Source organism: Euprymna scolopes, chromosome 2 (genome assembly GCF_053919585.1).
Source record: "Euprymna scolopes isolate OS-2025 chromosome 2, ASM5391958v1, whole genome shotgun sequence".
NCBI lineage: Eukaryota > Metazoa > Mollusca > Cephalopoda > Sepiida > Sepiolidae > Euprymna > Euprymna scolopes.
This window is the reverse complement of record NC_136483.1, coordinates 68954306-68979713: the sequence shown is the minus strand read 5'-3', so window position 1 is coordinate 68979713 and position 25408 is coordinate 68954306. Positions and strand designations below refer to the sequence as shown.

General features: G+C 34.4%; 2 protein-coding genes across 2 annotated transcripts in view; both read right to left on the bottom strand.

Moving 5' to 3' along the window:
- LOC145291926 (dnaJ homolog subfamily C member 11-like) overlaps nucleotides 1–25408 on the bottom strand; it is a 171484-nt gene that overhangs the window by 57468 nt on the left and 88608 nt on the right. The window lies entirely within an intron of this gene.
- Nucleotides 1–25408, bottom strand: part of LOC145291927 (uncharacterized) — a 44489-nt gene that overhangs the window by 13216 nt on the left and 5865 nt on the right. Inside the window, exons 3-5 of the mRNA XM_080137841.1 lie at nucleotides 19436–19668; nucleotides 9490–10088; nucleotides 7145–7264 (exon numbers count right to left, since the gene is read on the bottom strand). Coding sequence (XP_079993967.1) covers nucleotides 7145–7264; nucleotides 9490–9547 — 178 coding nt within the window. The 5' untranslated portion in view covers nucleotides 9548–10088; nucleotides 19436–19668. The remainder of the gene's footprint in view (nucleotides 1–7144; nucleotides 7265–9489; nucleotides 10089–19435; nucleotides 19669–25408) is intronic.

The following is a 25408-nucleotide window of genomic DNA, read 5'->3' as shown; positions in this document are numbered from 1 at the left end:
GCAGTAGTGTGAGCTAAAGCAACCCGGAAGCACATATAGGGTAAGTTAGGATCTTCCCTGGAGATGTCCCTCCCACATGGAAAGCTATCTTTAATATAGGCACATATTCCATGCCCATGGCGATCTTGGGGGTCAGATTTAGAAGTTAAGTTAGAGTATCCTGTAATTGCAAACTCATCTAGGGAAATAGCCTGTCCAATGCCAGTTTCACTTAAAAATAAAAGGTCTGGTTTAGTCTCCTGTAATTGGGTTTCAACCTCTGGAAGGTTAGAACGTAGACCCCTGATGTTGGAGAAGGAGACATGGTAGTAGGGGTCTACGTTGGAAGTTGGAGAACCGGGTTTAATCGTGTATTTTTTCTTGAAACTTGTCATTTTGTAATGCAATAGTGTATTACCCCCCCCCCCCCAAAAAAAAGAAGAGACTAGCTCTAATTTATTCTATAGAAAATACATAATTGTTACAATATTCTTGGTATACTAAGATTGTCCACAAAGATTTGAGCAATTCTACTTATAACAATTATAAGAATGAATCAATCAAATGGCAAAATCGCTTTATAAAATATACTGAATCTCTTTGGATGCTTTAGGAATAGCTTTCCATCTTAACATGAGAAGACTAGACACTACGCTCTGCTGATTTTTACGGGATAATTCTTTACCTGGAAAAGAATCTATGACTGCATTTATGCTGTCATTTTTTGGAACAACTACCTTTTTCTTTTACAAGAATGGCTCTACACTCACGAAAAATGTTAAGATCTTTTTATTGGCTTATATAGCTATGGTTTCAGTTAATGAGACTTCCGTCAGTCTATATTAGGTCGACTTGTGCGAGCTAAACACGTAAAGAAGTGAAAAAATATTTTCAAAAGAAACCTTGAAAAAGTTACACTTTCAGATTCTCAGTTTTGGAAAAAATTTTGGTTCTTGCTCAGGATTGCCCTTATATTAAAATACTAAAGTGAAGAAAAATCTGCATGATGTACATATTCATGACAAAACGAAAACATCATATTCCAAAAATTATGTAAATTGACCCAAAAGTTTTATTTTTAAATAAGAAAATTAAATTTTATCAGTATCCAAAATGTAATTGCCTTGCCTGCCATTTTAAAACTGACAAGAAAACAAAGGAGATAACTCAATAATAAATCAAACTTACTAGATGTTGTAATGCCTACAAATTCCCATTAATCGCTTTAAAATTATTTTCTTTATAAAAATTGAAACTTGCATATATGATGTACCTAAACATCAGTTACATTTTTTTTTATCAAATCAATCATGCATTGAAAAAAAAAAAAAAAAAAAAAAAAAAAAATCGGCAAACCGAATCACAATAAAATGTATTTCTTTTTAAACAAAACTTCATTTTTATAACGATTAGTTTTATCCCCATGATCATTTAGTGCTGCTTTGCATCAAATGAGCATAAAATTCCCCCATCTTTTATATAATAGTCAGCTGCTTCTGATGTTATTCAATTAACTCCTTTAGTGCTATGTACTAAGTACATTAAAGAGAGTCAAGTCTTCAAATCTGATTCCCAAAAAGTTGTAGTTCGGCTAGATAAGTTCACGTTCTAAAGCCGAGAGACTTATCAGCAGCTTAAATGGTATCTAATGGTTGAATCCATTTTAAATGAAAAAGGATATAAGCATGTTACTGGAAGTTCTATTGTTTGTCTGAATGAGTTAGACAGACCTTTTTTTTTTTTTTTTTTACACAGTGATCTGGAAGCCAATCAGGGATAAGGGTTATTGCAAGTACATTACGTTAGTGTGGAGATTTAATGAAGTGTTTACTTAAGGGGGCGGTTCATTAGGAATTTGTTAACGTTGGACTTGAACACATCCAAGTTGTAGTCCGGTGGGAAGCAGGCAGACGGAACAGGGTTCCACAGGCGTGCAGTTCTAAGAAAGAAGCTTTGTTCATGGAATCCGCGTTTTGATTTAGGCACAGATATAGAGTGGGGGAAATTTTTCACAGTGGATTCAGCTAGACGGGTGTTTTTCGTGAAAGATTGGTGAGGGGGGACCAGAGATTGGAGTTCAGACGAGCACCTGCCATGGAAATAACGATAAAACAAGGATAGGCTCGCAACGTCTTTTCTGTGGGAGAGAGGTTGCAGGGTAGAGAAAAGGGCATTCCCCACTAAGCCACAAAGTCTATTTTGTACTCTGTCAAGGCAGGATAGGCTGTTTTTAGCAGCTCCTGCCCAGATATGGCAACAGTATTCCATCCTTGGATGTACTTGGCTTTTATATAGATAGAGAATTGCATCAGTAGTGAGATATCTTCTGGAGCGGTAGAAGGATCCCACCATCTTTCCAGTGACCTTGGCAACAGACTTGATGTACGTGTTCCATTTCAGATCAGGAGTAAAGGTCAAACCCAGAAGCTTGTCAAAACACGGGGTCTCACCCAGACGAGAGCCATCCATCACAATTGATGCCAGATGGGGATCAGAGCGTTGATGATGTAAGGATAGGAGTTTGGTTTTGGATGCATTAAAGGTAACCAGCCACATCTTCTCCCACTGAACCACGCGCTCGAGATCAGAGGAGAGAGAATCAGAGAGAACTTTGTCATTTACAGCCTTTGATGTGTTGCCATAGATGGTCGTGTCATCAGCATAGATGTCAACGAATGATTTAAGTATGTGTTTAGGGAGGTCATTGATGTAGATCAGGAAGAAAGTTGGGCCCAGGATTGACCCCTGAGGGACTCCAGCATTTATATTGCAGGCCTCCGATTTTTTTCCATCTACCACTACTCTTATGAGCCTATCGGAGAGAAATGATTTAATGATTGAGAAAACATTTCCAGTTATACTGTAGCTGGAAATCTTGTGAAGTAGACCCTTATGCCATACCTTGTCAAAGGCCTTTGATATGTCAAGAGCAATTGCCCTAGAAAGGAAGCCTTTGTCAAGAGATTCACTAATCCTGTGGGATATAACCGTCAGCACATCTGCGGTAGATCTTGCAGAACGGAAACCATATTGTGTGTCACTAAGAAGGTTATTCCTGCTGAGGTGGTTGACTATTTCTCTATTTAATATGGATTCCAGCAACTTACTCATAACACACAGGAGACTCATTGGTCTGTACTGAGAGGAAGATGACTTATTACCTCTGCAAAAATCATGCGTAAAGATTGTGTGGTCTTTATGAAGTCCTCTTCATTGGTGTGCAGTCATTTGTTAACCTGCAGGATTGCAGGTTTTTACCAGACACAAGAATAAAAAGGCTCAGTAGATGCATGTAAAGTCGAGGAAGGTCTGGTTCAAAACTGAAAGAAAGGTTACTTTCATTCTATTGATTTGCAGTTGAGGGGCTAACAGGTTTTTGTTTCCCTACACACAGACCAGTCCATTAAGTCAGGGAGATGAGGTAACTGGTTATACCAATTACAACAAGCTGAATATGTAGAGTCCCCCACCACAAGTAAAAAAAAACCATGACTAATGTTTGTGCAAAATTTTTAAAAATCCAAGGCATGGTCATTGAGAAAAGTGCAAACAAATGAACAGATGAATGATTTAGGGACAATTTTATCCCAATATCTACTGGATGGAGGGGGGGGAAGAACCAGAGTTATCCTGGAAAATCCATTTTCGCAAAAGTTTACTTTCACCATGACTAATGTTTGTGCAAAATTAAAAAAAAAAAAAAAAAAATAAAAAAAAAATAAAAATCCAAACAAACAGATGAATGGAAGTCAATTACTAGGCTCAATCCCTCCTTTGCCAGGGGACCAATAAACAATCTAATTTAGTTTTTTTTTATTTACAAGTAAACACTATTCTGTTCTGTTTATTATTTGCGCTATCATTTGGTGACGTACATATTTTAGTTAGCAATTTGATTGTCCATGTTATTGAACAGCGTTTATTCTCTAACATTTCCTTGTTATTTCCATTCTAAGTTTTATCTGCAATGAGTTTAGTTGATTTAATTGCTTTGGCCAAATCATTGTTATCTGTAAAAAACTTAACAGGAATTGTCTTTTGAGGATTATGTTTTTCAACAACTCACCCAAGAGCATCTAGATACTGAATACACTGTCAATCCCTTCCAATAGATGGTCGATATTTAGATATAATTAAAAATTAAAAAGTTCTTGTTTCAGTTTCGTAAGGGGAACTTCACAAGAAGTCTATAATAAAACAAATAGAAATACAGCATATTGGTTAAGTTACAGCTCATCATTATGTAATAATTTGTACACAGTACCTCCAGTGCATAGTTACTACCAGCTTCTCAACTGGATTCAGTACAATGATCATCAGAAGGAACAACTTCAGTTTTGGCTCCTACTCATCGACTCCTTTTCCTCAGCATTAATTAAAAAAAAAAAAAATTCCTTTCTTCAAGATGGTTATTGTGCATATTTACCAATTCAAGTGACTTCCTGTTTTGAAATTCGTCTGTAGTAAATGGTGTTACTTAATCTGAAGACCCTATTATGTTTCTTTACTTCTACTGAATTTATTATAGTTTCATTATATTCGGGTAAAGACACATTTTTTTCATTAAGTTTATTTTATTTAATTACATGTTAATAATTCATAGTTTTTTGAAAACTTAACATTTATTCATTTTTTTTCCATTTATTTGATTTCTTTTAAGTTATACGAAAAAAAAAAACTTTCAATATTAATTATTTCTATAAATATTATCTATAACAGGGCTCTACGGACAAACTTATCTTTAGTTGACCTTTGACAACTAAATATTTTTGTTAAGTAGCCAAGCCCACATGATTTTTAGAATATGACATGTTCATTCTGTGACGAGTATGTACATAATAAAATTTTTTCTCTTTTTTTTTTTAACAAGTGTAATTCTAAATTAACAAATTTTATGTTGATACTTGAAGGTATAAACATTCTAATTTCTTCAGATATTTTTTAAACAGCCTTTGTTAAAAAAAAAAGAGCATATTGTTTTATTAAACTTTTATTGTTAAAATAATTTAACTTTGTTCGTTTTATATAAAAAAAAGTTGAAAAGATAATTTTCACTCAGTAGTGAGCTTTGGAAGATTGTCAGTGAACAAAATACAATCGCCAAAAGATAAGGGTTTCATTATTTCTAGTCGCCATTTTGAAAAATCACTTGCAAATGCGACCGTTTCATTTGAAATGTAGAGCCCTGTGTAAATAAACTTTTTATACTATTAGTCACCACTTATCAAGGCCTGGAAACTACTCAAGGATAAGGATTAATGAGTGTCAGATGAGACAACACCGTGATGATCAGTGATGGTAGAAATTGGATAAAAATTAATTTAAGAGGACGGCTCATCAAGAAGTTGTATATGTTGGACTTGAAAACAACTATGTCTATTGAAAAGCAGTTCCATGGTATTGTGTTCCACAGATGAGTAGTTCTGAAAATAAAACTTTGCTCATGGAATTTTTGTTTAGATTTAAGCGCAGATAAAAAGTAAGGGAAATTGCTGACACTAGTTGTAGGTAGGTGAGTGTTTGGCGTGAATGTTCCATCAAGCACCTGCCATGAACTAACCATAAAGCAGAGAGAGACAGACTTGCAATGTCTCTTTTTCAAGAAAGATGTAGCAGTGAGGAGAAAAGGACATTGCCGATCAGATTTTGAATTCGATTTTGTACTCTGTCTAGACAGGAAATGGTAAATTTTTTTTCTGTAAATGAAAATAAATTTTTCTCTAAAAAAACAATTTCAATGAAAATCAATTTTCGGATATTCTTGTGTTGACCTACATTTTTGTTAGGGTCTTCAGATTAAGTAATACTGTTTATTGTGGAGGAGTTTTAAAACAAAGTCGCTTGGATAAGTAAATATGCTAGATAACATCCTAGATTAGTTACACAACCGCATCTTAAAAATCTACCTACTCTACCTTGCTATTTAATTCATAGATGAAGGGACAATGCATGTATTCATACCTTCCACAAGTTTATTGTGAAAGCCATTCTAACAATTTGAATAAAGAACACTAAGCCAACATCCAGTATCTATAAACACTACATCAAGCCACTTCCAATAAATAATAAAAAAAAATAGTATAAACAAAATACCTGGTTCCATAAAACATTCTAATTTTAAAAACTTTATCCTAACTGAATTTTTGTGGGGAAGTTGTCTAATTAAAAGAAAAGAGAAAGAAACAATAAAAACAGCGTTTTAATAATTCATTGGCATTTTTCCAAAACAATATATTGTAGTCGTCAATTATTTGGGACATTAATTGCTATAGCAAATCTTGTATTTTATTATGTTTAAAGAATTTCTTAGCAACACTTTAAAAAATATGGTACATTGCTAATATTGGTCTGACAATACTTATTAGATTATTTGGACTACTATCCACATCTTGGATGGTATTTTCACGGTTTGGCTGATACAACCATTGTGTTTTGTCAAACTCAAGAATCTGTATGCAGAAATTTTGAACAACTTTAATCCACAGGGTAAATTGTTCATTCGATCAGCCATGACCAAGTAGAAGTCATAAATAATTCTTAATTATATCCTTAGTATCACCTTTACCGAAGATTGAACCATTAATTTCTAGAAAACTGTCATTTAGAGCCAATCATCACTTAGCACTTTATCTGTTGTACCATGGGCTCATGCTATAATTAGTTTGTGCAAGTTTAAGATCTTTTTTTAAAGTTTTTTTTCACCCCACACAAAGCGTATTGCTACTTATATGTGAGGGCTACCAATCAGGATCATGTCTACAAGGGACTATATGGGGAGTTTAGTAGCGAGATGTCTGCTTCCATTACATTTAAACTTCTACATGTTAGTACAGTCAGCGATGCAAGAAACAGAGAGGGAATTCTAAAGTCTAGCAGTCCAAGAAAAGAAACTATGAGTAGAAGGCTTCCTAACATCTATAAACCTCAACAGTGAAGAGATGAGATTTTGCTGATTACTGGTCAGTCAAGTTTGACAAAAAGTGTACATATGACATACTTAAAAATCTCGTGGGTAAACATGTTCTGTTGATCTTGACATCGTATGTGCCTGAAAAACGGCTAAGTTTTTACTGAATCAAAACTGACATTTCTTTTAGTCTTTATAAATGTTAAGATTATTTCACAAGATCGTTAATGGTTTTTGCATTGTAAAACTTGTAGTTACCTGAGTAGGGTTGGCCATGTTGATCTTTGCCAAGTTTTGTACTAAGTTCTTTAAGCAGGCAGTCTCTGAGATCTCTGTTAAAATATTCTGGATGTAAATGGTCCCACAAGAAGCGGTTACCTAGAAAATACAAAATCTGGTTGTTTCGCTTTTAAAAATAAAAAAAAGGCAAATAACAAAGAAAAAAATTTACATGGTTAAATTATTAAAATACAACATTACACGATGGAATGTAGCATTAGTTAAGTGAATACTGCGGCAGACTAAGTCTATGGCACCATGTTCAACATGGATGTTGACAACCTTCACATGGTCCCTTATGGGAGTATACTATTCTAAAATCAAATCAGACGGAAACCAACGCCAACAACAAAATCATATGGTTAAAAAAGAAAACTTATGATTATTACTTCAAAAAAGAAGGACAGGATTTCCTATTTAACCTTACCAGTTCTAAAGTATATTAAATTGTGAAGCATGCCACTTTTATGAAACCCCTACTTAACATGTTTTGAAAATGAATAAGGATTGCGGTATGCCAGTGCTTTAATTAAATTCTAAATCCCAGATTATCATTTTTATAATTTTAAAAATTAGAAAAAAATAAAGGATAAGAAAATGAAACAGACAAACAAATAGAAAGACAGAAAAAATGAAAATAAAAAAACAAGAATAAATAGAGGGAAAAGAACAAACAGAGGAAACAAAACAGAAAGGAGAAAAAGAATGAAAGTGGGGGGGGGTGAAAGAATGAAAATGGGGGGAAAAATGGAAATGGGGGGGGGGGGAAGAATGAAAGTGGGGGGAGACTAAAAGTGTGGGGGGGGGAAGAATGAAAATGGAGGAAAAAGAATGAAAATGGGGAAAAAGAATGAAAATGGGGGAAAAAGAATGAAAATGGGGGAAAAAGAATGAAAATGGGGGAAAAAGAATGGAAATGGGGGAAAAAGAATGGAAATGGGGGAAAAAGAATGGAAATGGGGGAAAAAGAATGGAAATGGGGAAAAAGAATGGAAATGGGGAAAAAGAATGAAAATGGGGGAAAAAGAATGAAAATGGGGGAAAAAGAATGAAAATGGGGGAAAAAGAATGGAAATGGGGGAAAAAGAATGGAAATGGGGGAAAAAGAATGGAAATGGGGGAAAAAGAATGGAAATGGGGGAAAAAGAATGGAAATGGGAAAAAAGAATGGAAATGGGGGAAAAAAGAATGGAAATGGGGGAAAAAGAATGAAAATGGGGAAAAAGAATGGAAATGGGGGAAAAAGAATGGAAATGGGGGAAAAAGAATGGAAATGGGGGGAAAAGAATGAAAATGGGGAAAAAGAATGAAAATGGGGAAAAAAGAATGAAAATGGGGGAAAAAGTATGAAAATGGGGGAAAAAGAATGAAAATGGGGGAAAAGAATGAAAATGGGGAAAAAGAATGAAAATGGGGGGAAAAGAATGAAAATGGGGAAAAAGAATGAAAATGGGGGAAAAAAGAATGGAAATGGGGGAAAAAGAATGGAAATGGGGGAAAAAGAATGGAAATGGGGGAAAAAGAATGGAAATGGGGAAAAAGAATGGAAATGGGGAAAAAGAATGGAAATGGGGGAAAAAGAATGGAAATGGGGGAAAAAGAATGAAAATGGGGGAAAAAGAATGAAAATGGGGGAAAAAGAATGGAAATGGGGGAAAAAGAATGGAAATGGGGAAAAAGAATGGAAATGGGGGAAAAAGAATGGAAATGGGGGAAAAAGAATGGAAATGGGGGAAAAAGAATGAAAATGGGGGAAAAAGAATGGAAATGGGGGAAAAAGAATGAAAATGGGGGAAAAAGAATGAAAATGGGGGAAAAAGAATGGAAATGGGGAAAAAGAATGGAAATGGGGGAAAAAGAATGGAAATGGGGGAAAAAGAATGGAAATGGGGAAAAAGAATGGAAATGGGGGAAAAAGAATGAAAATGGGGGAAAAAGAATGAAAATGGGGAAAAAAGAATGAAAATGGGGGAAAAAGAATGGAAATGGGGGAAAAGTGAATGGAAAGTGGGAGAAAAAGAATGGAAATGGGGGAAAAAGAATGGAAATGGGAAAAAAAGAATGGAAATGGGAAAAAAGAATATGGAAAATGGATGGGGGAAAAAGAATGGAAATGGGGAAAAAGAATGAAAGTGGGGGGAAAAAGAATGGAAATGGGGAAAAAAGAATGAAAGTGGGGGGAAAAAGAATGAAAGTGGGGGGAAAAAGAATGAAAGTGGGGGAAAAAGAATGAAAGTGAGGGGGGAGAATGAAAGTGGGAGGGAGGAAAAGAAGTGGGGGGAAAAAAACGGAAGTGGGGAAAAAGAAAAAAGAGGACTACTCACTTTCAAAAAATGATATGAGTTCATTTTCTTTGTCTTTGTTCCAAGAACACCCTTTCATTGTTGTACGAGTCGCCAATTGAAATCACTTCCGTTGCCCGCTGGTAATCATGATTAGGGCTTGTTGTTTCTGAGCATTCACCTTTAAGATCACGTATATAGGCAACATGTCCTATAGAATTAACACTATTTTCAGAATCATGTTTATTTTCTGTAATCTCAATATGATCAAACTGTCCTTGTCTGATAGGCTGGAAACCTTTCTTCCATATTTCCAAAGAATTTACCCGTTGGTCTTCAAGTCTCCATTCGGTTTGTGATCCTGTTTTCTCTTGTACAATCCACGTTGTTTCACTCGCGTCCACTACTGCCGCCTTATTATTATCAACATTTTTCAGATCAGACTGACTGTTGACTAAACTTGCGGTCTCAGCTATCCACAAGGCTTGATTGTTCTTATTATCGACCTCCCATACATTCGCATTAGACTTTTGAGTGGCACGATTCTCTTTGAAAGACTCTGATAAACACACAACCAAATCATCATCCTCTTCTTCATCATCGTCCTCCTCCTCCTTGTCAATGTCATCATCTGAAAGAGTCTATAAAATGTGAAGAAAAAGTTAAGATTAAAATAACTAGTCATAACAACACAGCGTTCAGCAAACAAATCAGTTTAAGGTTTCTATATTTCATCACGTAGAAAAGAAAAGGCAGGTCTTAGAACAAAGTAGATGGTAAAGTCTTCATATTATACTGTTTAAAAGAGAAAATATCTTAATTATGAGTTCTTTATTTAAAATGTATTCTTGAACGTTAGAGGGAGACAACTCTAGCAAAATCCTGGTGTAGCATGAATCACTAAACTAAAATAGATATGTTAAAAACAAAAGTTATAGTCGTTGATTAAGAATGAGTGCTTTATACCAAATTGATGGCGGAATATGATTAAATTTGTGCTCATTTTTGCATGAAATACTAATCACTATTAATCTCTAACTGTGCATCGAATGAATATCATAATACTTGGTTTGCTGAACTTTATCATAAAGGTCTATACAAAATTACAGTCGGATCACCTCAGTAGTTTCAGAGAAAAGAAATGGAATGGACAGGCAGACAAAGAGAAATATAGATTTCTGTATCAACTATCAGTGTAGATTACATAACTAAAAATGAAACATCTACAAAACAAAACTTACAAACAAAATCACTGCAATTAACCAACGAGCTATGCGTGTGATAACATACAACTCTGACATTATCGACTGGCTACTAAAACACAAAATATGCTGACACTACAGAATAGCATACAAGAACTAGTGACTGCCTAGCTGCATCTGCCCAGAGGGCAGGAGGTGTGGGTTTTTAAGAGATCGACTATCACACAGAAGAGATGTTGCGAGTTTGTCTCTGATGTATCGTTATTTTCATGGAAAGTGTTCAACTGAGCTTCAATCTATGGTCCCCCCTCGCCAAACTTTCACAAGATACACTCGTCTAGCTGTAAACACTATCAATAATTTCCCCCACTCTTTATCTGTGCCTAAACCTAAACGTAGATTCCATGAACAAAGCTTCTTTCTTAGAACTGCATGCCTGTGGAATTGTCTTCCGTTTTCCTGCTTTCCGGCTGACTACAATATGGTTGTGTTCAAGTCTAAAGTAAATAAGTTCTTGATGAGCCGTTCCATATAAGTTATTAAATTTACCAAATTTTCATTACTAATGATTACTATATTGACCAATTTCTACTGTACACTCTTTAACCCTTATCCTTGAGTGGCCTCTGGGCCTTGATAATGTGGTGATGCCTTTGTAAAAAAAAAAAAAAAAAAAAAAAAAAAAAAGCATCATGCAACTGTCGTGAACACCGGGCAATATCTGATGAGCTCCCAAAATCCAAGCCTTAAAATAGTGCACACCATTGCGAAACAAGAACCAGCAGAACTAAGTCCATCATGAAACTGGCCAAACATTTTGGACAAGGCCATCTTACAAATAAGCAAATCAGAAAAAAAATCTGCTATGGAAATAGCCCAAAACAGCTGCCAAAAATACACCATAAACTTCCATTTAACTTGCAAAAATCTGGAAGAATGGGCTAACTGGCACACAGAATTACAGTGTGAGCCACCTGACATCCAACTGTAAGGTACTGCTGGGGGACGGCTACTATAGAATGCAACACAAGGTAATGTATAAATATCTCTACTGGATAAGGTTGAATGTCAACTGCAGCAGCAAGTCGTGAGAACATATACCAGTAAGAACAGTTGAAAATAAGTGATATACCATCCACTATGACTATGCAATTCCTACAGCCACGTACCTAGAAAATGGAGCTAATAAACCTGACCGTGATATTGTACAAAAAAAGCAACCTTAGAAGTTAGTGTCCCTAATGATGCTGGGTTAAACAGCTGAGAGGTAAATGATGATGAAATACCAAGGTCTTATGTATGACATGAAAAGAAACTGGAATCTCAGGAAGACCTCCATCATTCTAGTAATTATAGGAGCAATTTGACTCATGAAAAAGAATTTCAAAAACTACCTGGTAAACCAAGTACAAGAGAAATTCAAACAATTGCACTTAAAGAGACAATCAAAATCTTAAAAAAATATCTCTGTTGAAATGTCTGAGATAGTGGATGAATGTCTGGCATTTGGTAGGATACCTCATCCCCAGTTTGAACAAACTGATAAGAAAATTTTAAAACAAGTCATCATCTTATTTGCCATCAGAGGCATTCAACCCATAGTGAAAAACAGTGATAATCTAGTTAACCAATTTCATTATGTTAATAACTTTATAAAATCATGTTTTGCCTTACATCGACAAGTTGAGGTTTCAGTTTTTGCCGCCACCATAGAGCCATTACACTATTCAACTGATACAATTATAAAAACGTATATTTATTAGATAAAAATGTAAAATGAGAGAGAGAGGGGAAAATTAATGGACAGAAACTTAGTGAGAGATGGATCATTCGGTTAATAAATTGTAAACCATAGCTAATTAGAATATAACTAAATCCGAAAATCAGGAATATTTTAATATATATTTTGTATAAATACACAGAAAAATCCTTAGGTAAACTAATATTGATTAATTCAGATTTAGAATAATAAATATCCATACATTATATATTTCTTTCTCACATTCAAAATATATGCAGAGACAAATGTGTTACCCCATCCTCATTTAACCACTTTGTCTATTGTTGCTTTTGATGGAGCTGAAGTGTCTATTACAAAAATGCTGAACTGTTTAGTTTAATATATCCATTTGTAAATTTACATTTTCTCTTTTGTTGATCACATGACTTAATTAACCTAATCTGTATTTTTATATCTGATGATCTGTATATATGTTGGTGAATGATCAATCATTCTGATCTATTGTTTAATTATGTGGTGCTTGTCCAAAATTCCCCCCATATATATATATATATATATATATTTATAAAATAAAAAACAAAAATAAAGATAAATCTGTGTGATGTATGTACCTGTGACGAAACGAAAATATAATATTACAAAAATTGTGTAAACTGATTTTATGAGTAACAGAAAGAGTGGTGGTTTTAAAAATTTCTTTATAAAAATAAAAATATTTGATCCATTTATATGATTGTTGGAATACGATATTTTCGTTTCATCATGGGCATGTACATTATACAGATTCTCCTTTACTTTTTTTTTTTAATATAGGATGAATTTTGGACAAGAACTGGTTATATTTATTATAAAATGTTAGATTGCTAACTTGTCATGTAGACAAGGAGAGGGGGAGGAAGAATAATATAGTGAGTTGTAAACATTACTTGTTCTTTAAAGCCATCACTTTATAAATGGTGTCAGAGTATGAGTTTTTAGCTTTTTTTTTTTTTTAATTTTTTTTATTACATTTTCACCCCAAACAAGGCACATTGCCACTTTCGTGTAGGGGGCTACTATCAGGGGAAACATCTACTGGGGTACTATGTAGGGATTAGGGCAGCGAGATGTTGGTTCACGTTGCACTTGAACTTATGCATGTCAGTACAGCTGAGGAAGCAGTGACCTGGAATGGAATTCCAAAGCCTAGCAGTTCTGGGGAAGAAACTACTGGAGTAGAAAGATCTTTTACATCTAGGGATCTCTACAGTGTGGGGGTGGGATTTTGCAGCTTGTCGGGTCTGTCGAGGGTGTTCACGTCGTGGGGGCACAAGTGCTTGCAGTTCTTCAGAGCATTCACCATTATAATACTTGTAGAACAGGCAGAGGGATGCAACGTTTCGACGATGGGACAGAGGCTGAAGCTTAGATGCCAGTTTAGGGCCTATCAGATTTGCGACTCTCTTTTGAACCCTGTCAAGGAGCGAGAGACTAGTAGCCGATGCACCAGTCCAAATATGACAGTAATACTCCATACATGGGTGAATAGTGGACTTATAGAGGTACAGGATACTTTCGGGTGTTAGAAGTTTTCTAGCACGGTAGAGAGAGCCCACCTTCCTCGCAGCAGCCCTGGCAATGCCCTCGATGTAATTGTTCCAACTCATGTTTCCTGTGAACGTTAGGCCAAGGAGCTTGAGAGACGTACTCTCAGATAAAGTGTCATTGGCCATTGCTATAGGTGGTAGAGAAGGTTTCTTGTAATTATTGAATGAAACCAGTTTTGTCTTGGCGGCATTGAACGTAACCATCCATTTTTGTCCCCATTCCACTACTGATTGGAGGTCATCCTCTAGTGTTTCTGCCATTACTTTAGATATATGTTCATTTGTTTTCCTGTCATGTCTGCTATAGTGTGTGGTGTCATCAGCATATATACCCATCTCAGAGGCAATTTTGTCGGGGAGGTCATTTATGAATATCAGGAACAGCAGAGGTCCAAGGATAGATCCCTGGGGCACTCCCGCATTTATATCATATTATTTAGATGTACGACCGTCGAGGACAACCTGGATTTTTCTCTTATCTAAGAAGGATTTAATTATGTTAAGTATTCTACCAGTGATACCGTAAGATCTAATCTTCCTGAGGAGACCCTCATGCCATACCCTGTCAAAAGCCTTAGATATATCTAGAGCTACCGCTCTGCCCTCTCCCGCTTTGTCCAGTGAATGGTATATGCGTTCAGAGATTACAGTGAGGATGTCTGCCGTGGAACGGGCTTGTCTAAATCCATATTGTTGGTCGGTCAGAAGTTTAGCATCTGTAAGGTACTGGACTAGAGCATGGTTAATTAAGGTCTCAAATATTTTGGCAAAAAGTGGGAGGAGGCTAATAGGGCGATAATTTAATGGGTCAGTTCTTTCGCCAGAATTCTTGAATACTGGTACCACAGAAGCAGTTTTCCAACAGCCCGGAAAGCAAGAGTCATTAAGGCATTTGTTGTAGAGTTTGGAGAGAACTGGAGCTACTGCGGCTGAGCACTTTTTTAATAGCACAGCTGGGATGAGGTCGGGTCCACATGCTTTTGAAGTGTCAAGGTTTTTTATGATAGCATGCACCTGAGCAGGGGTGATTATCAGATCGTCTAGCGTGGCGTCTGTCCGCATAGGAAATTGAGGTAGGGGGTGGTTTAGAGGGTCCAGTGTGGAGTTTGAGGCAAACCGACTGGCAAGCATGTTAGCCTTCTCGGTTGCTGAGCAAAGAACCTCGTGATTGTTGGTTAGTGGGGGAATTGTTGATTGCCCATTATTTACTACACTGTTGTAGATTTTCCAGAAGTCACGAGTTCCTAGTTTTTGTGCTTCGATGCGTTTTTTAGTGGTTTCCGTAAATTCCCTCTTAGCTGTCGCTATTTCTTTCTTAACGTTACTTCTAGCTTCTATGTACTTCTGTTTGAACTGGACTTATGTCGGTTAAACCTGCGGAATGCATGCTGCCTTTGAGCAATGGCAGTTGCGCAAGTCGAAGTAAACCATTGGGGAGAGTGGAGCTTGCTATAGAATTTCCGCATGGGAACATGCGCTTCGATTGCAGTTTTGAACCATTCAGTGGTCTCGGTTGCACACTGTTCAGCAGGAAGAGAAAAAATATTTCCCCATGGGGCATCTCTGATAAGATCTCTGATGGCTTCCGAGTCAGCCTTTTTATAATATCTCGTTGTTTTGAGCACTGGCTCTTCAGTTTTGGGTCTTCCAGAAATAATCAAATAAAGAGTGCAGTTTTTAATTCTACCATTTATGAAAGAGTGGAGGTGGTCTGCCAATCTGCATTTAAAAAGGTGCATGTGCGGTTTTCTATTTTTGTATTTTTTTATAGAGATGATGGTGGTGGCAATTAATTTCTTTATAAGATTATTATATAGATTTACAGATAAGTTCTGTGAACTTTTTAAAAAAATATTTTTTAGACGATTATAATGTAGTTTTAAGAAATTTGTTTTTGTAGGATGAGGGGTGAGGAGGTCACTCGGACTTACAGTTAGAAGCATGTTTTTTTTGGGGGGGGATTTGTCACTCAGATTTAGGATTGATGGTATGACACATTCAAATAAAGGCATTTTTAAGAGGTGTGCTTGTCACTTGAACCTAGAATTCGTGGAAGGGTAATTATTTTTTATACTAACTTTTCAGTTTGAAAAAATATCAAAAGAATTTGCAGTGCAAACTATTCTAAAAGGCAAGGGTTGGTTGGTTGTTTTTGTTTTACGGCATATCAACCCTTTTCAGGTTATTTAATGCCGAATCCAGTTATTTTGTAGAAAATTTTTTTTAATAGAATATATTTGTTGTTTTCAAGTCGGTTTCTATTTAACCCATAGTTGGGACCCTAACAGGTACTACCACTCCGGGTCAGAGTGGACCTGGGAGCAATGGCAATTAAAGGGTGGCTCCACACTCCCCAAAGCCCGCAAGCTGGGGCCTCACCACTGGATATAGTTTAAGGTCATATCCAGGACCAAAAGGCAAGGGAGACAGAGGATAATTTCATGTTAAATTTATATACAAAACTGATCCTACTACTTCTAAATTATTTTTTGTTGTTTTTTTTTTACCAAGGTTTTTAGGATATTCATACATAATCGCCTGAAGTAGAATCTTAATTTTTAAAATTGGTAACTAGAAAGGCTTAGTAAAATTAAAGTTTAAAAGGTGAATATATTTTCACCAATATTTCTTGAAGGAGCCACTATTTTATAAAATGACAACAAAATGCACTAATTTTAAACCAAAAAAGTTTGTTGTGTCAAAATAAAATAAGTTTACAAAATAAACGATTTTTATAAACAGCTGTTGTTATTAAGGAGTAATAATAGAGTCTATCGTTGTCACTGAAAATGGGAGTGATAGTATAATTGCTACGATGAAAAGAGGAAGCATTATACAATTATAATTTTAATCAATAAAAGAGTAAAAGGGTTGATTTACTTACTAGTTGTGGTATAAAAAATATTTTTTTAAATTGTTCAATACTCGTCATATTGAAATCTTATTTTAAGACAGAAACAAAAAGGAACGGTCTAGATTATTTTATACTTCACTCTCTGTTCTATCGTTATTTATATAGCAGATGCTTGATTGAGCTTCAATCTATAGTCTTCTCTTTCCTGTAAAGCATTAACAAACACACATTTAGCTGCTACAACCACCATCAACCATTTTCCCTACTCTGAATGTGCTTAAAACTAAATACAAATTCCAATGAATAAAGTTTTTCCTAGAACTGCCCATCTATGGAACAATACTGCAGGGCTGTTTTCTAGCTGCCTATAACTACTGAGTGGTAGCGCTCAAGTTATTGAACTTGACAGCTAAACTGTCCTCTTAAATAAAATTCTACCTAATTTTCACCACTACCAATCATTGCGGTGTTGTTTCACTCACAACCAGACACCCATTACCCTTATCGTCAAGTGGCTTATGGGCCTTGATAAGTTGTAACTCCCTTGTAAAAAAAAAAAAAAAAAAATAGGGAGATTAATGGCTTTTCTGATTATTTCCCCAAATTGCATGATGAAATTCCTCATGGAGGAGTGGGTAACAAACTTTTAAACGAATGAGAGGTTCGTCAAAAAACGTTACAACAATGGCTGTTTAATGGTGTTAAGATTTTTATCACTATTTGTTCAAAACTTTTTAAATATATTATGTAGTTTAATACCTGTGAAAGGATATTAATTTTTGAACAAAATGGAGATATTTTGAGAACTTAAAGTGCTTTTGTTTTTAAAATCTATTTTAGTAGAACTATATCTTGAAATCTGTGATTAAAAAAAAAAAACAAAAAAAAAAAACATTATGCGATATACAAATATCTGTGTATGATGTTGCCAAGCTAATCAAAAACCTTGATTTCAGTAAAGCAACTGGCCCTAACGGTATTCAAATTATAGTGCTGAAGAAGCTTCAATCAGAACTAGCTCCCATACTTACAAAGCTATTTAAGCATTGTCTTAAGGAAAATTGCTTCCCAACACCCTGGAAAACCTCATCAGTATGTCCCATATTTTAAAATTCAGGTGATCGGTTATCTTCCTCTCAATAGAGATCAATAAGTCTCCTGTGCGTAAGGAGTAAGTTGCTGGAATCTGTGCTAAATAGAGAAGTAGTAAACCACCTTAGTAAACATAAACTCCTCATTGACATGCGATATGGTTACGTTCTGCTAAATCTACAGCAAATCTGCTTACTGTTATATCTCATATTATTAGTGAATCTCTTCCTTTCTAGAGGCTTCCTTTCTAGGGCAGTTGCTCTTGACATATCAAAGGCCTTTGATAGGGTGTGGTATAAAGGTCTACTCCATAAGATCTCCAGCTATGGTATAGCTGGAAATGTCTTCTCAATTACTGAATCATTTTTCTCTGGTAGGTTCATAAGAGTAGTGGTTGATGGGCAAGAATCAGAAGCTCACAGTATTAATGCTGGAGTCCCTTAGGAGTCTATCCTAGGCCCAACTCTCTTCCTGATCTACAAATCACATCCTCAGATCATCTGTAGACATTTCTGCTGATGACACTACCATCTATGGCAACACTTGAAAGGCTGTAAACAATCAAGTTCTCTCTGATTCTCTCTCTCCTCTGATCTTGAGCACATGGTGCAATGGAGAAAGAGATCGCTGGTTAATTTTAATGCATCTAAAACAAAGCTTCTATCTTTACATAATCAATGCCTGATCCCTGTCCAGAATCAATTGAAATGAATGGCTCTCATCTTGGGAAAGCTCCATGTTTTGACAAGCATCTGGGTCTGACCTTAACTCCTGATCTGAAATGGGACACGTACATCAAATTCGTTGCCAAGATCACTGGAAAAATGGTGGGATTATTCTACCGCTCCATTAAATATCTCACTGCTGATGCAATTCTTAACCTCTATAAGAGCCAAGTACATCTAAGGAGGGAGTACTGTTGCCACATTTGGGCAGGAGCTGCTAGAAGCAGCTTATCCTGCCTTGACAGAGTTCAAAATAGACTTTGTAGCCGAGTGGGAGATGCTCTTTTCTCTTCCCTGCAACCTCTTTCTCACAGAAGAAACGTTGCGAGCCTGTACCTGCTTTATCGTAATTTTCATGGCAAGTGTTCGTCCGAGCTCCAATCTATATTCCCTCCTCGCTAAACTTTCACAAGAAACACTCGTCTAGCTAAAACCACTATCAATAATTTACCCCACTCTTTATCTGTGCTTAAACCTAAACATAGATTCCATGAACAAAGCTTCTTTCTTAGAATTGCATGCCTGAGGAACTGTCTTCTCTTTCCCTGCTTTCTAGCTAATAACAATATGATCGTTTTCAAGTCCAACATAAACAAGTTCTTGGTGAACCGTCCCTTTAAGTAATTCAATTTACCAAATTTCCACTACTAACAATTACTACAATATTGTCACATTGACTACTGTATACTCAGTAACCCTTATCCTCGAGTGACCTCCAGCAGTGACTCCTTTGTATATTAAAAAAAGCGGGTCAGTGGGTATTACTATTTTAACAATTTTAAACATACCTGGAAGTTTTCAGGTTGGTCAGCAGTTGAAGAGGATAAACCAGAGTTAAAGTTAGTGTAATTATTAGGAATTCTTGCTTTAATGAAGTCTTTAACAAATCCAAGCCTGTCAATGAAAGCCCATTTAGAGACATATTGATTATCAGGATTTGTGTCTGATTTGTTTTCACTTTTACGACATTCTCGTGCATAAGTTGTACGGAGGTTTTTCCATCGCCGTTTTATGTGTATTTCTGTGAAAAAGAAAGAAAAAAAAAATTTGAAAGAAGAATCAAGCAGCATTATCATTATTTTCAGTATTTTTAATAAATATAGCAATGTTAAAAGATAGAACACAAAGCTCTGCAAAGGTGTAATACCCACCATCTTAATAGGCATCTAATACCAGTCCAGTCATGATACAACACAGTTTGCGATACACACATAACAGTAAAAACATCAACTCTATTATTCTAAAAGAAGTTTGTTCTCTTTAGAAATGAATGTGGCTGCTTATTTCAAATATTAATTAGTCATCACTTATCACATACGGCGTAATTACGTTGACGTACCGGTTCCTGCTGGATCACCGAAGTTAAGCAACGTTGAGCCTGGTCAGTACTAAACGGGTGACCATTTAGGACTTCCAGGTGCTGTATGTGCTCTCCACTTATCTCGGCATTGTTTCCAGTCGTCCTTGTCTTTTCCTTGCCACTGGACCCAAACAGTATCGATTCAGAAGAGGTGTGGTTACAGATTGCGCGACCCTTGCCTCACAATAACACATACAACTGCCCCTACAGGGGTATCCTTTGTCTTTCGAGACTGAACGGAGGCATCGATCGATCGATATCAAGGCCAAAAACCATTCAAGCATAAGGATTAATGAGATGGATAGACTAATGGTTGAATGAGAAATACTACAAGGATTTAAAATCTTTAAATAGCACAAATTCAAATCAGTTAAAAACAAAAACAGCAATTCTTTCTATTTTGTCAGAAACATTAATCATGCATGGAATCTGATGACCAATAAGTGGGAAGTGAGAGCTACAAAGTTTGCTGAAAGTAAACCTAGCATTTTTTACTCTCATCAGAGGTGTCTTTTTTATAAATATGCTAGTGGTTTGTATAAATGTTTTAAAATTATATATTAAAAATTAACATTCAGTAAAATTCTTTTTTTTATATGCCATTGAAATACTTGAGAGCAGGGTCTAAACTCTGGCACTTACAAAATGGTTGAAGGGTGTCTTCGTATTATGAATTACACATTTTTGTTCTTTTTATAGATGCTTATTTTTTTTTTATGTAAGTTTATAATAAATTATGTTAAAAATATTTCCCTGAGTTTCTTCTTGATTCCATGTTACATAAGAAAGATAACCAGAAGGGACCCTTTCTGCCTTGTCACTGTGTAACAGTCTGCTAAGCAGTAACCGGAAATAAAATTCAGTACCTAATGATAACTACAACCGAATAAATAAAATAATTTTTACAAAATGTTTTGTTTATTAAATTATTGGATGAAAGTACAGAATAGCTGAGGGAAAAAAAAATGCCTTTTTAAATAATATTTAAAAAGCCATTCTTAAAATGTTGTTTTTTTTTAAATTTATAACCAAAATATACTGTAAAACTGCAATTAAAAATGTTTAATTTGCTTATATAAATTATTATGAACACTTTCTGTCATGTCAATATATAGCCATCTGTTAAGCAGCAATTGGAAGTTAAATTAAGTACCTAATCGTAACCATGTCCCTTGGGCATTTGTTAGCATAGCTAAATAAAAAATGTGTGAAATAAGTACATAACAAATGTTACCAAGGGCCAGATAAGTTACTCTTCTTCCTACTAAGATAAGTTTTTTTTTGTGTTTTAACTTAGTTTAAAGATTTTTTTCTACTTAAAATAAAAGTAGTGTAAAGTCTGTATATAAAAAAAATAGTGGTCTCATTAGAGACTTAGTGAAGCTTCAGTAATCACCCAAAAATAGAAAATTAAAGAAAATAATGGAAGAACATTACATCTCCGCATGATCAATGGCATTTGTGGATGTGTTTATATCAGTATTTTGCTTAATTTAAAATTTTTGAGCTATCATCAAGGCTCGACTATGGCTCTATTGAAATCATCTTTTTTGTTCTATCTTGACAGGCTTTAGACTAATTTTATTTTTAAGTAAAATAAAATAACAACAAAAAACAATAAAAAAAAAACCTTCTTTAAAATAAGTTAAAATAAAAAAAAAAAAAAATTATCCAGGTAGGTAGAAGAGTAACTTATCTTGCCTTTGGTAACATTTATTTGGTGTATATTTATTTTTTTCACACCTTTTTGTTATGTTGGCTATGCTAATAAATACCCTTCCCCTTAAATATAAAACTACAACAAACCAGGTCATGAAAAAAAAAAAAAAAAAAAAAAAAAAAAAAAAAAAAAGAAAAAGCAAAACTACAAAAACAACAAAAAAAATAATAATATAAATAAATCAATAAGCGTTTTCTTTTCTTTATTTTCAGTTTATGGCTGTCATAAATTGTTATTCAATTTTTTACTTAACTAGTGTTATGGGATCTGATGAGAATGAATATTAACATCTCTTTCTCTAGGTATCTCCAAAACAATGTGAAAAAAATATGCATGATTCCGTGACGTCAGACTTATGTTAACTATACAAACTATAGAAAAACAGAAATGATTTAATGATTTTTAAAACCTTTATTTTCTTCAAACTGCAATTAATAATTAATCTTTGTTATAATTTTGTCAAGTTTTAAGATTTATACAGTTTAATGATTAATAATATTATAAACATTTGTATATTAAATATGAAATGCAGTTTTACTGAATGTTTATGTTCGGCTTCCTTCCATACATTTGTTCGGTAAAAAGAGACAAACAAAATATGAGTGGGGAGGGCTACAAAATTAGTGTTGGGACGATTCCTAATTTTTATACGATTCCGATTCCAGGAAGATATTGATTAACGATTCCGATACCAAGTACGATTCCGATTCCTAGGGAATTATTGTTTTGAAATATACCAGGTAGTTTTATACTTATGGTCGGGTAGTTCCCAAATATGTTCTCTAACTTTGGAAGAGATATTTTATGCCTACACAGTCGTGTTTTGGTTTAAATAAAATTATTATATAGTAAACTAAACGGAAAAATTTGCAAAATTTATTTTAGAGAAAATTTATTTTACTTAATTGGAATACAGAAGAAAAAAAACAAAGAAAGAGAATTAATCCTTCAGAGCAAAAACAAATAAAATAGAATTTATATAACAGAACAAAAACAAGAAAATTAGAGAATAAATTAACACAATTCATTATTTTGGTCCTCATAATTAACAGATTTAATGAATTAAATAAAAAAAAATATTGCGGAAGAGAAAGAAAATATATACTAATTAAATATAAAAAAAAGATAAATATTTAATTTAATAATTTATAAATGAACGTGCATAATTCACAAAGTGTAGTTAACACTTATTGTTTTTTCTTACTTTTTCATTGCTTTTACACGTTGGTTCTTACGTAAAGAATAAGTTTAGCCAAACTAATTTTGAAATAGGGTATATCAAAGGAACACATATAAAAACGATACCACTATAAAAACAAATGAAATACTAGATAAAATTGAGCAAAAATAATTACCAAAATTACAGAAAAAGATAAAAGTAAAACAAAACAAAAAATGGTGAAGTTTGTTGAGTGAAATGAATTATTGAAAGAAAATTAATTGAACTAATAGAAATGTTAAAAAAAATGTCACATTTCAATATTTTTTTAATAATTAAATTCTCAGGGTTGTCGAAATTAAAAATTAAGTGATTTTTTTTTAATTAGACTTCTTTCGAAGCTTGTTACCTTGAAAAATACATTTTAAACCCTGTTTTTTTTAAATAAATTGAAAATAAAACGCAATTAAAAAAATTTAATTGATAATTGAAACTTTAACAACATATTAAACATTGAAAAATTACTTATCTCACAAATTAACATCCAATAAAGTAGATCCAGTCTTCATACAAGAATTCGGTTATAATAAATATATCTTTCCCAAACCTTAAAAATTATTTTATTTTATTTATTTATTTATTTTTTTTTGAGAGAGAGAGAGAGTTCTTTAAAATCGCCGGGGAATGCCGCCTAAAATTTTAAAGAAGTAAATTTTAGTTTAGTGCCTTTCAAAGACGGTTATCATAATTTATTATCATCATTTAATTTCCTTTTTTCCTCCCCCCCACACCTTTCCACGTGGTTCAGTAGTTAACCAGTGCTCCTGTTGCTGTCAGTCAGCTATCTTTACCTAAGTTTTAATTTCTAGTTAAAAGAATTTTTCATGAATAGAATCAGCATTTTTAACAATTATTTTTTTAGTTGTATATATTGTATTTACTCTTTGAAGTTAAGGAGGGTTAAGAAAAATTGGTGACACCTAGATGGTTACTTGGGCAAAAAAAAAAAAAAAAAAAAAAAAAAGACACTGCGATTTCGACCCTCACTAATAAAACTGCTCTGAGTGACTAGTTGGTAATTTTGCTAATTTGCAGATTAAAAACCGACATTGTGTCTAACTTTGCCCTCGCGGGGTGCAATTAAATAAGAACCTTTAGATAAACAATGCTTCTAAACTGAGGTAATTGTAATCTTTTGTTCCGATCGAAAATGCCCCTTTTTGGAGAGCTGGATATTCCCCAGATTTAAAACCAACCTTGTGTCTAACTTTGCCCTAGTGGGGGTGCAATTAAATAAGAACCTTTAGACAAACAATGCTTCTAAACTGAGGTAATTGTAATCTTTTGTTCCGATGAAAACTGACCCTTTTTTTTTGGGGGGGGGGCTGGATATTAAAAAAATCAGCCTTGTGTCTAACTCTGCCCTCGTTGACGGCAAGAAAATAGGAACTTTTACAAAACCCAAAATGAGGTTAGAATTTGGGACTCCATAGCTTCAGTAGCACCTTTTGGTTCCATTTTTACCTAGTTATTCACTTGTGCCATTTTTACCGGTGCCATTTTTACCGAGCACCATATATATATGGTTTCTTTCTCATTTTTCCACAGTTAAAAAAAATGAAATGTGTGCCAGTTGGCACAGTTTAATATTCAAATTTAAAATCGTTAAATACAATTTAGGCGCGCAGTGCAATTGATTGTTTCGGCGCGTTAAAAAAATGAAAAATGACACCCACGCAAATTCCGGCGTGACCTTTATATACCAAAGGTGCGTACGTAGTTGAAAGCACCCCATGTGATGTCTTCCGTCCAATGGAATTCCTCCTAGGACACATTTTAAAACTGATTTTCTAGAGCTCGTTTGGAGCCAATCAAATCAAATATAAACATGCACAAACACAAAATCTATCTCTTTAGTCTCTTAGCCTTTCGAGCATTCTTTCGTCTCTTTAAACTCTTCCGACTCATTCAACGCTTTCTCATTAGGACTTACCACGTGTGCAAACATCAATTATTTCATTTCCACTGCTCCGCGCATTAATACTCTCTTTTAACAGACGAACATTAATATTGTCTATGTTACATGTTTGAACATTCAAAGAACACAAAAAAGCGACTCTCCACCTTTCATATGAACTCAAAAAAAAGAACTCTGAAATATTGAGAACTATGTTTTAACTTGTTATTATTTGTTATTTCTATTCCGGAAATAAACCTCCGTTTGTGTTGCACATAAGATTTCTTATTTTTATTTTTATTATTTGTGGAGGAAGTCAGTTCCCAAAAAAAGGCCAGGCGACCCCCACAAATGTCATCAACTGATTTCATAAGTACAAAATTTTTCAATAAAAATCGACAAAAGGTTTTGCAATGACTAATTTTCTTAAGAGTTTATAATATTCTAAAAAAAAGATTTTAAATTAAAACGTAAAAATTCCATAATATATAATAAATAAATTCTATTTTCGCACCTAAGCTTGGCTGAAAAAAATTTTTTTTGGAGGGGGGGGGGATTGTCACCC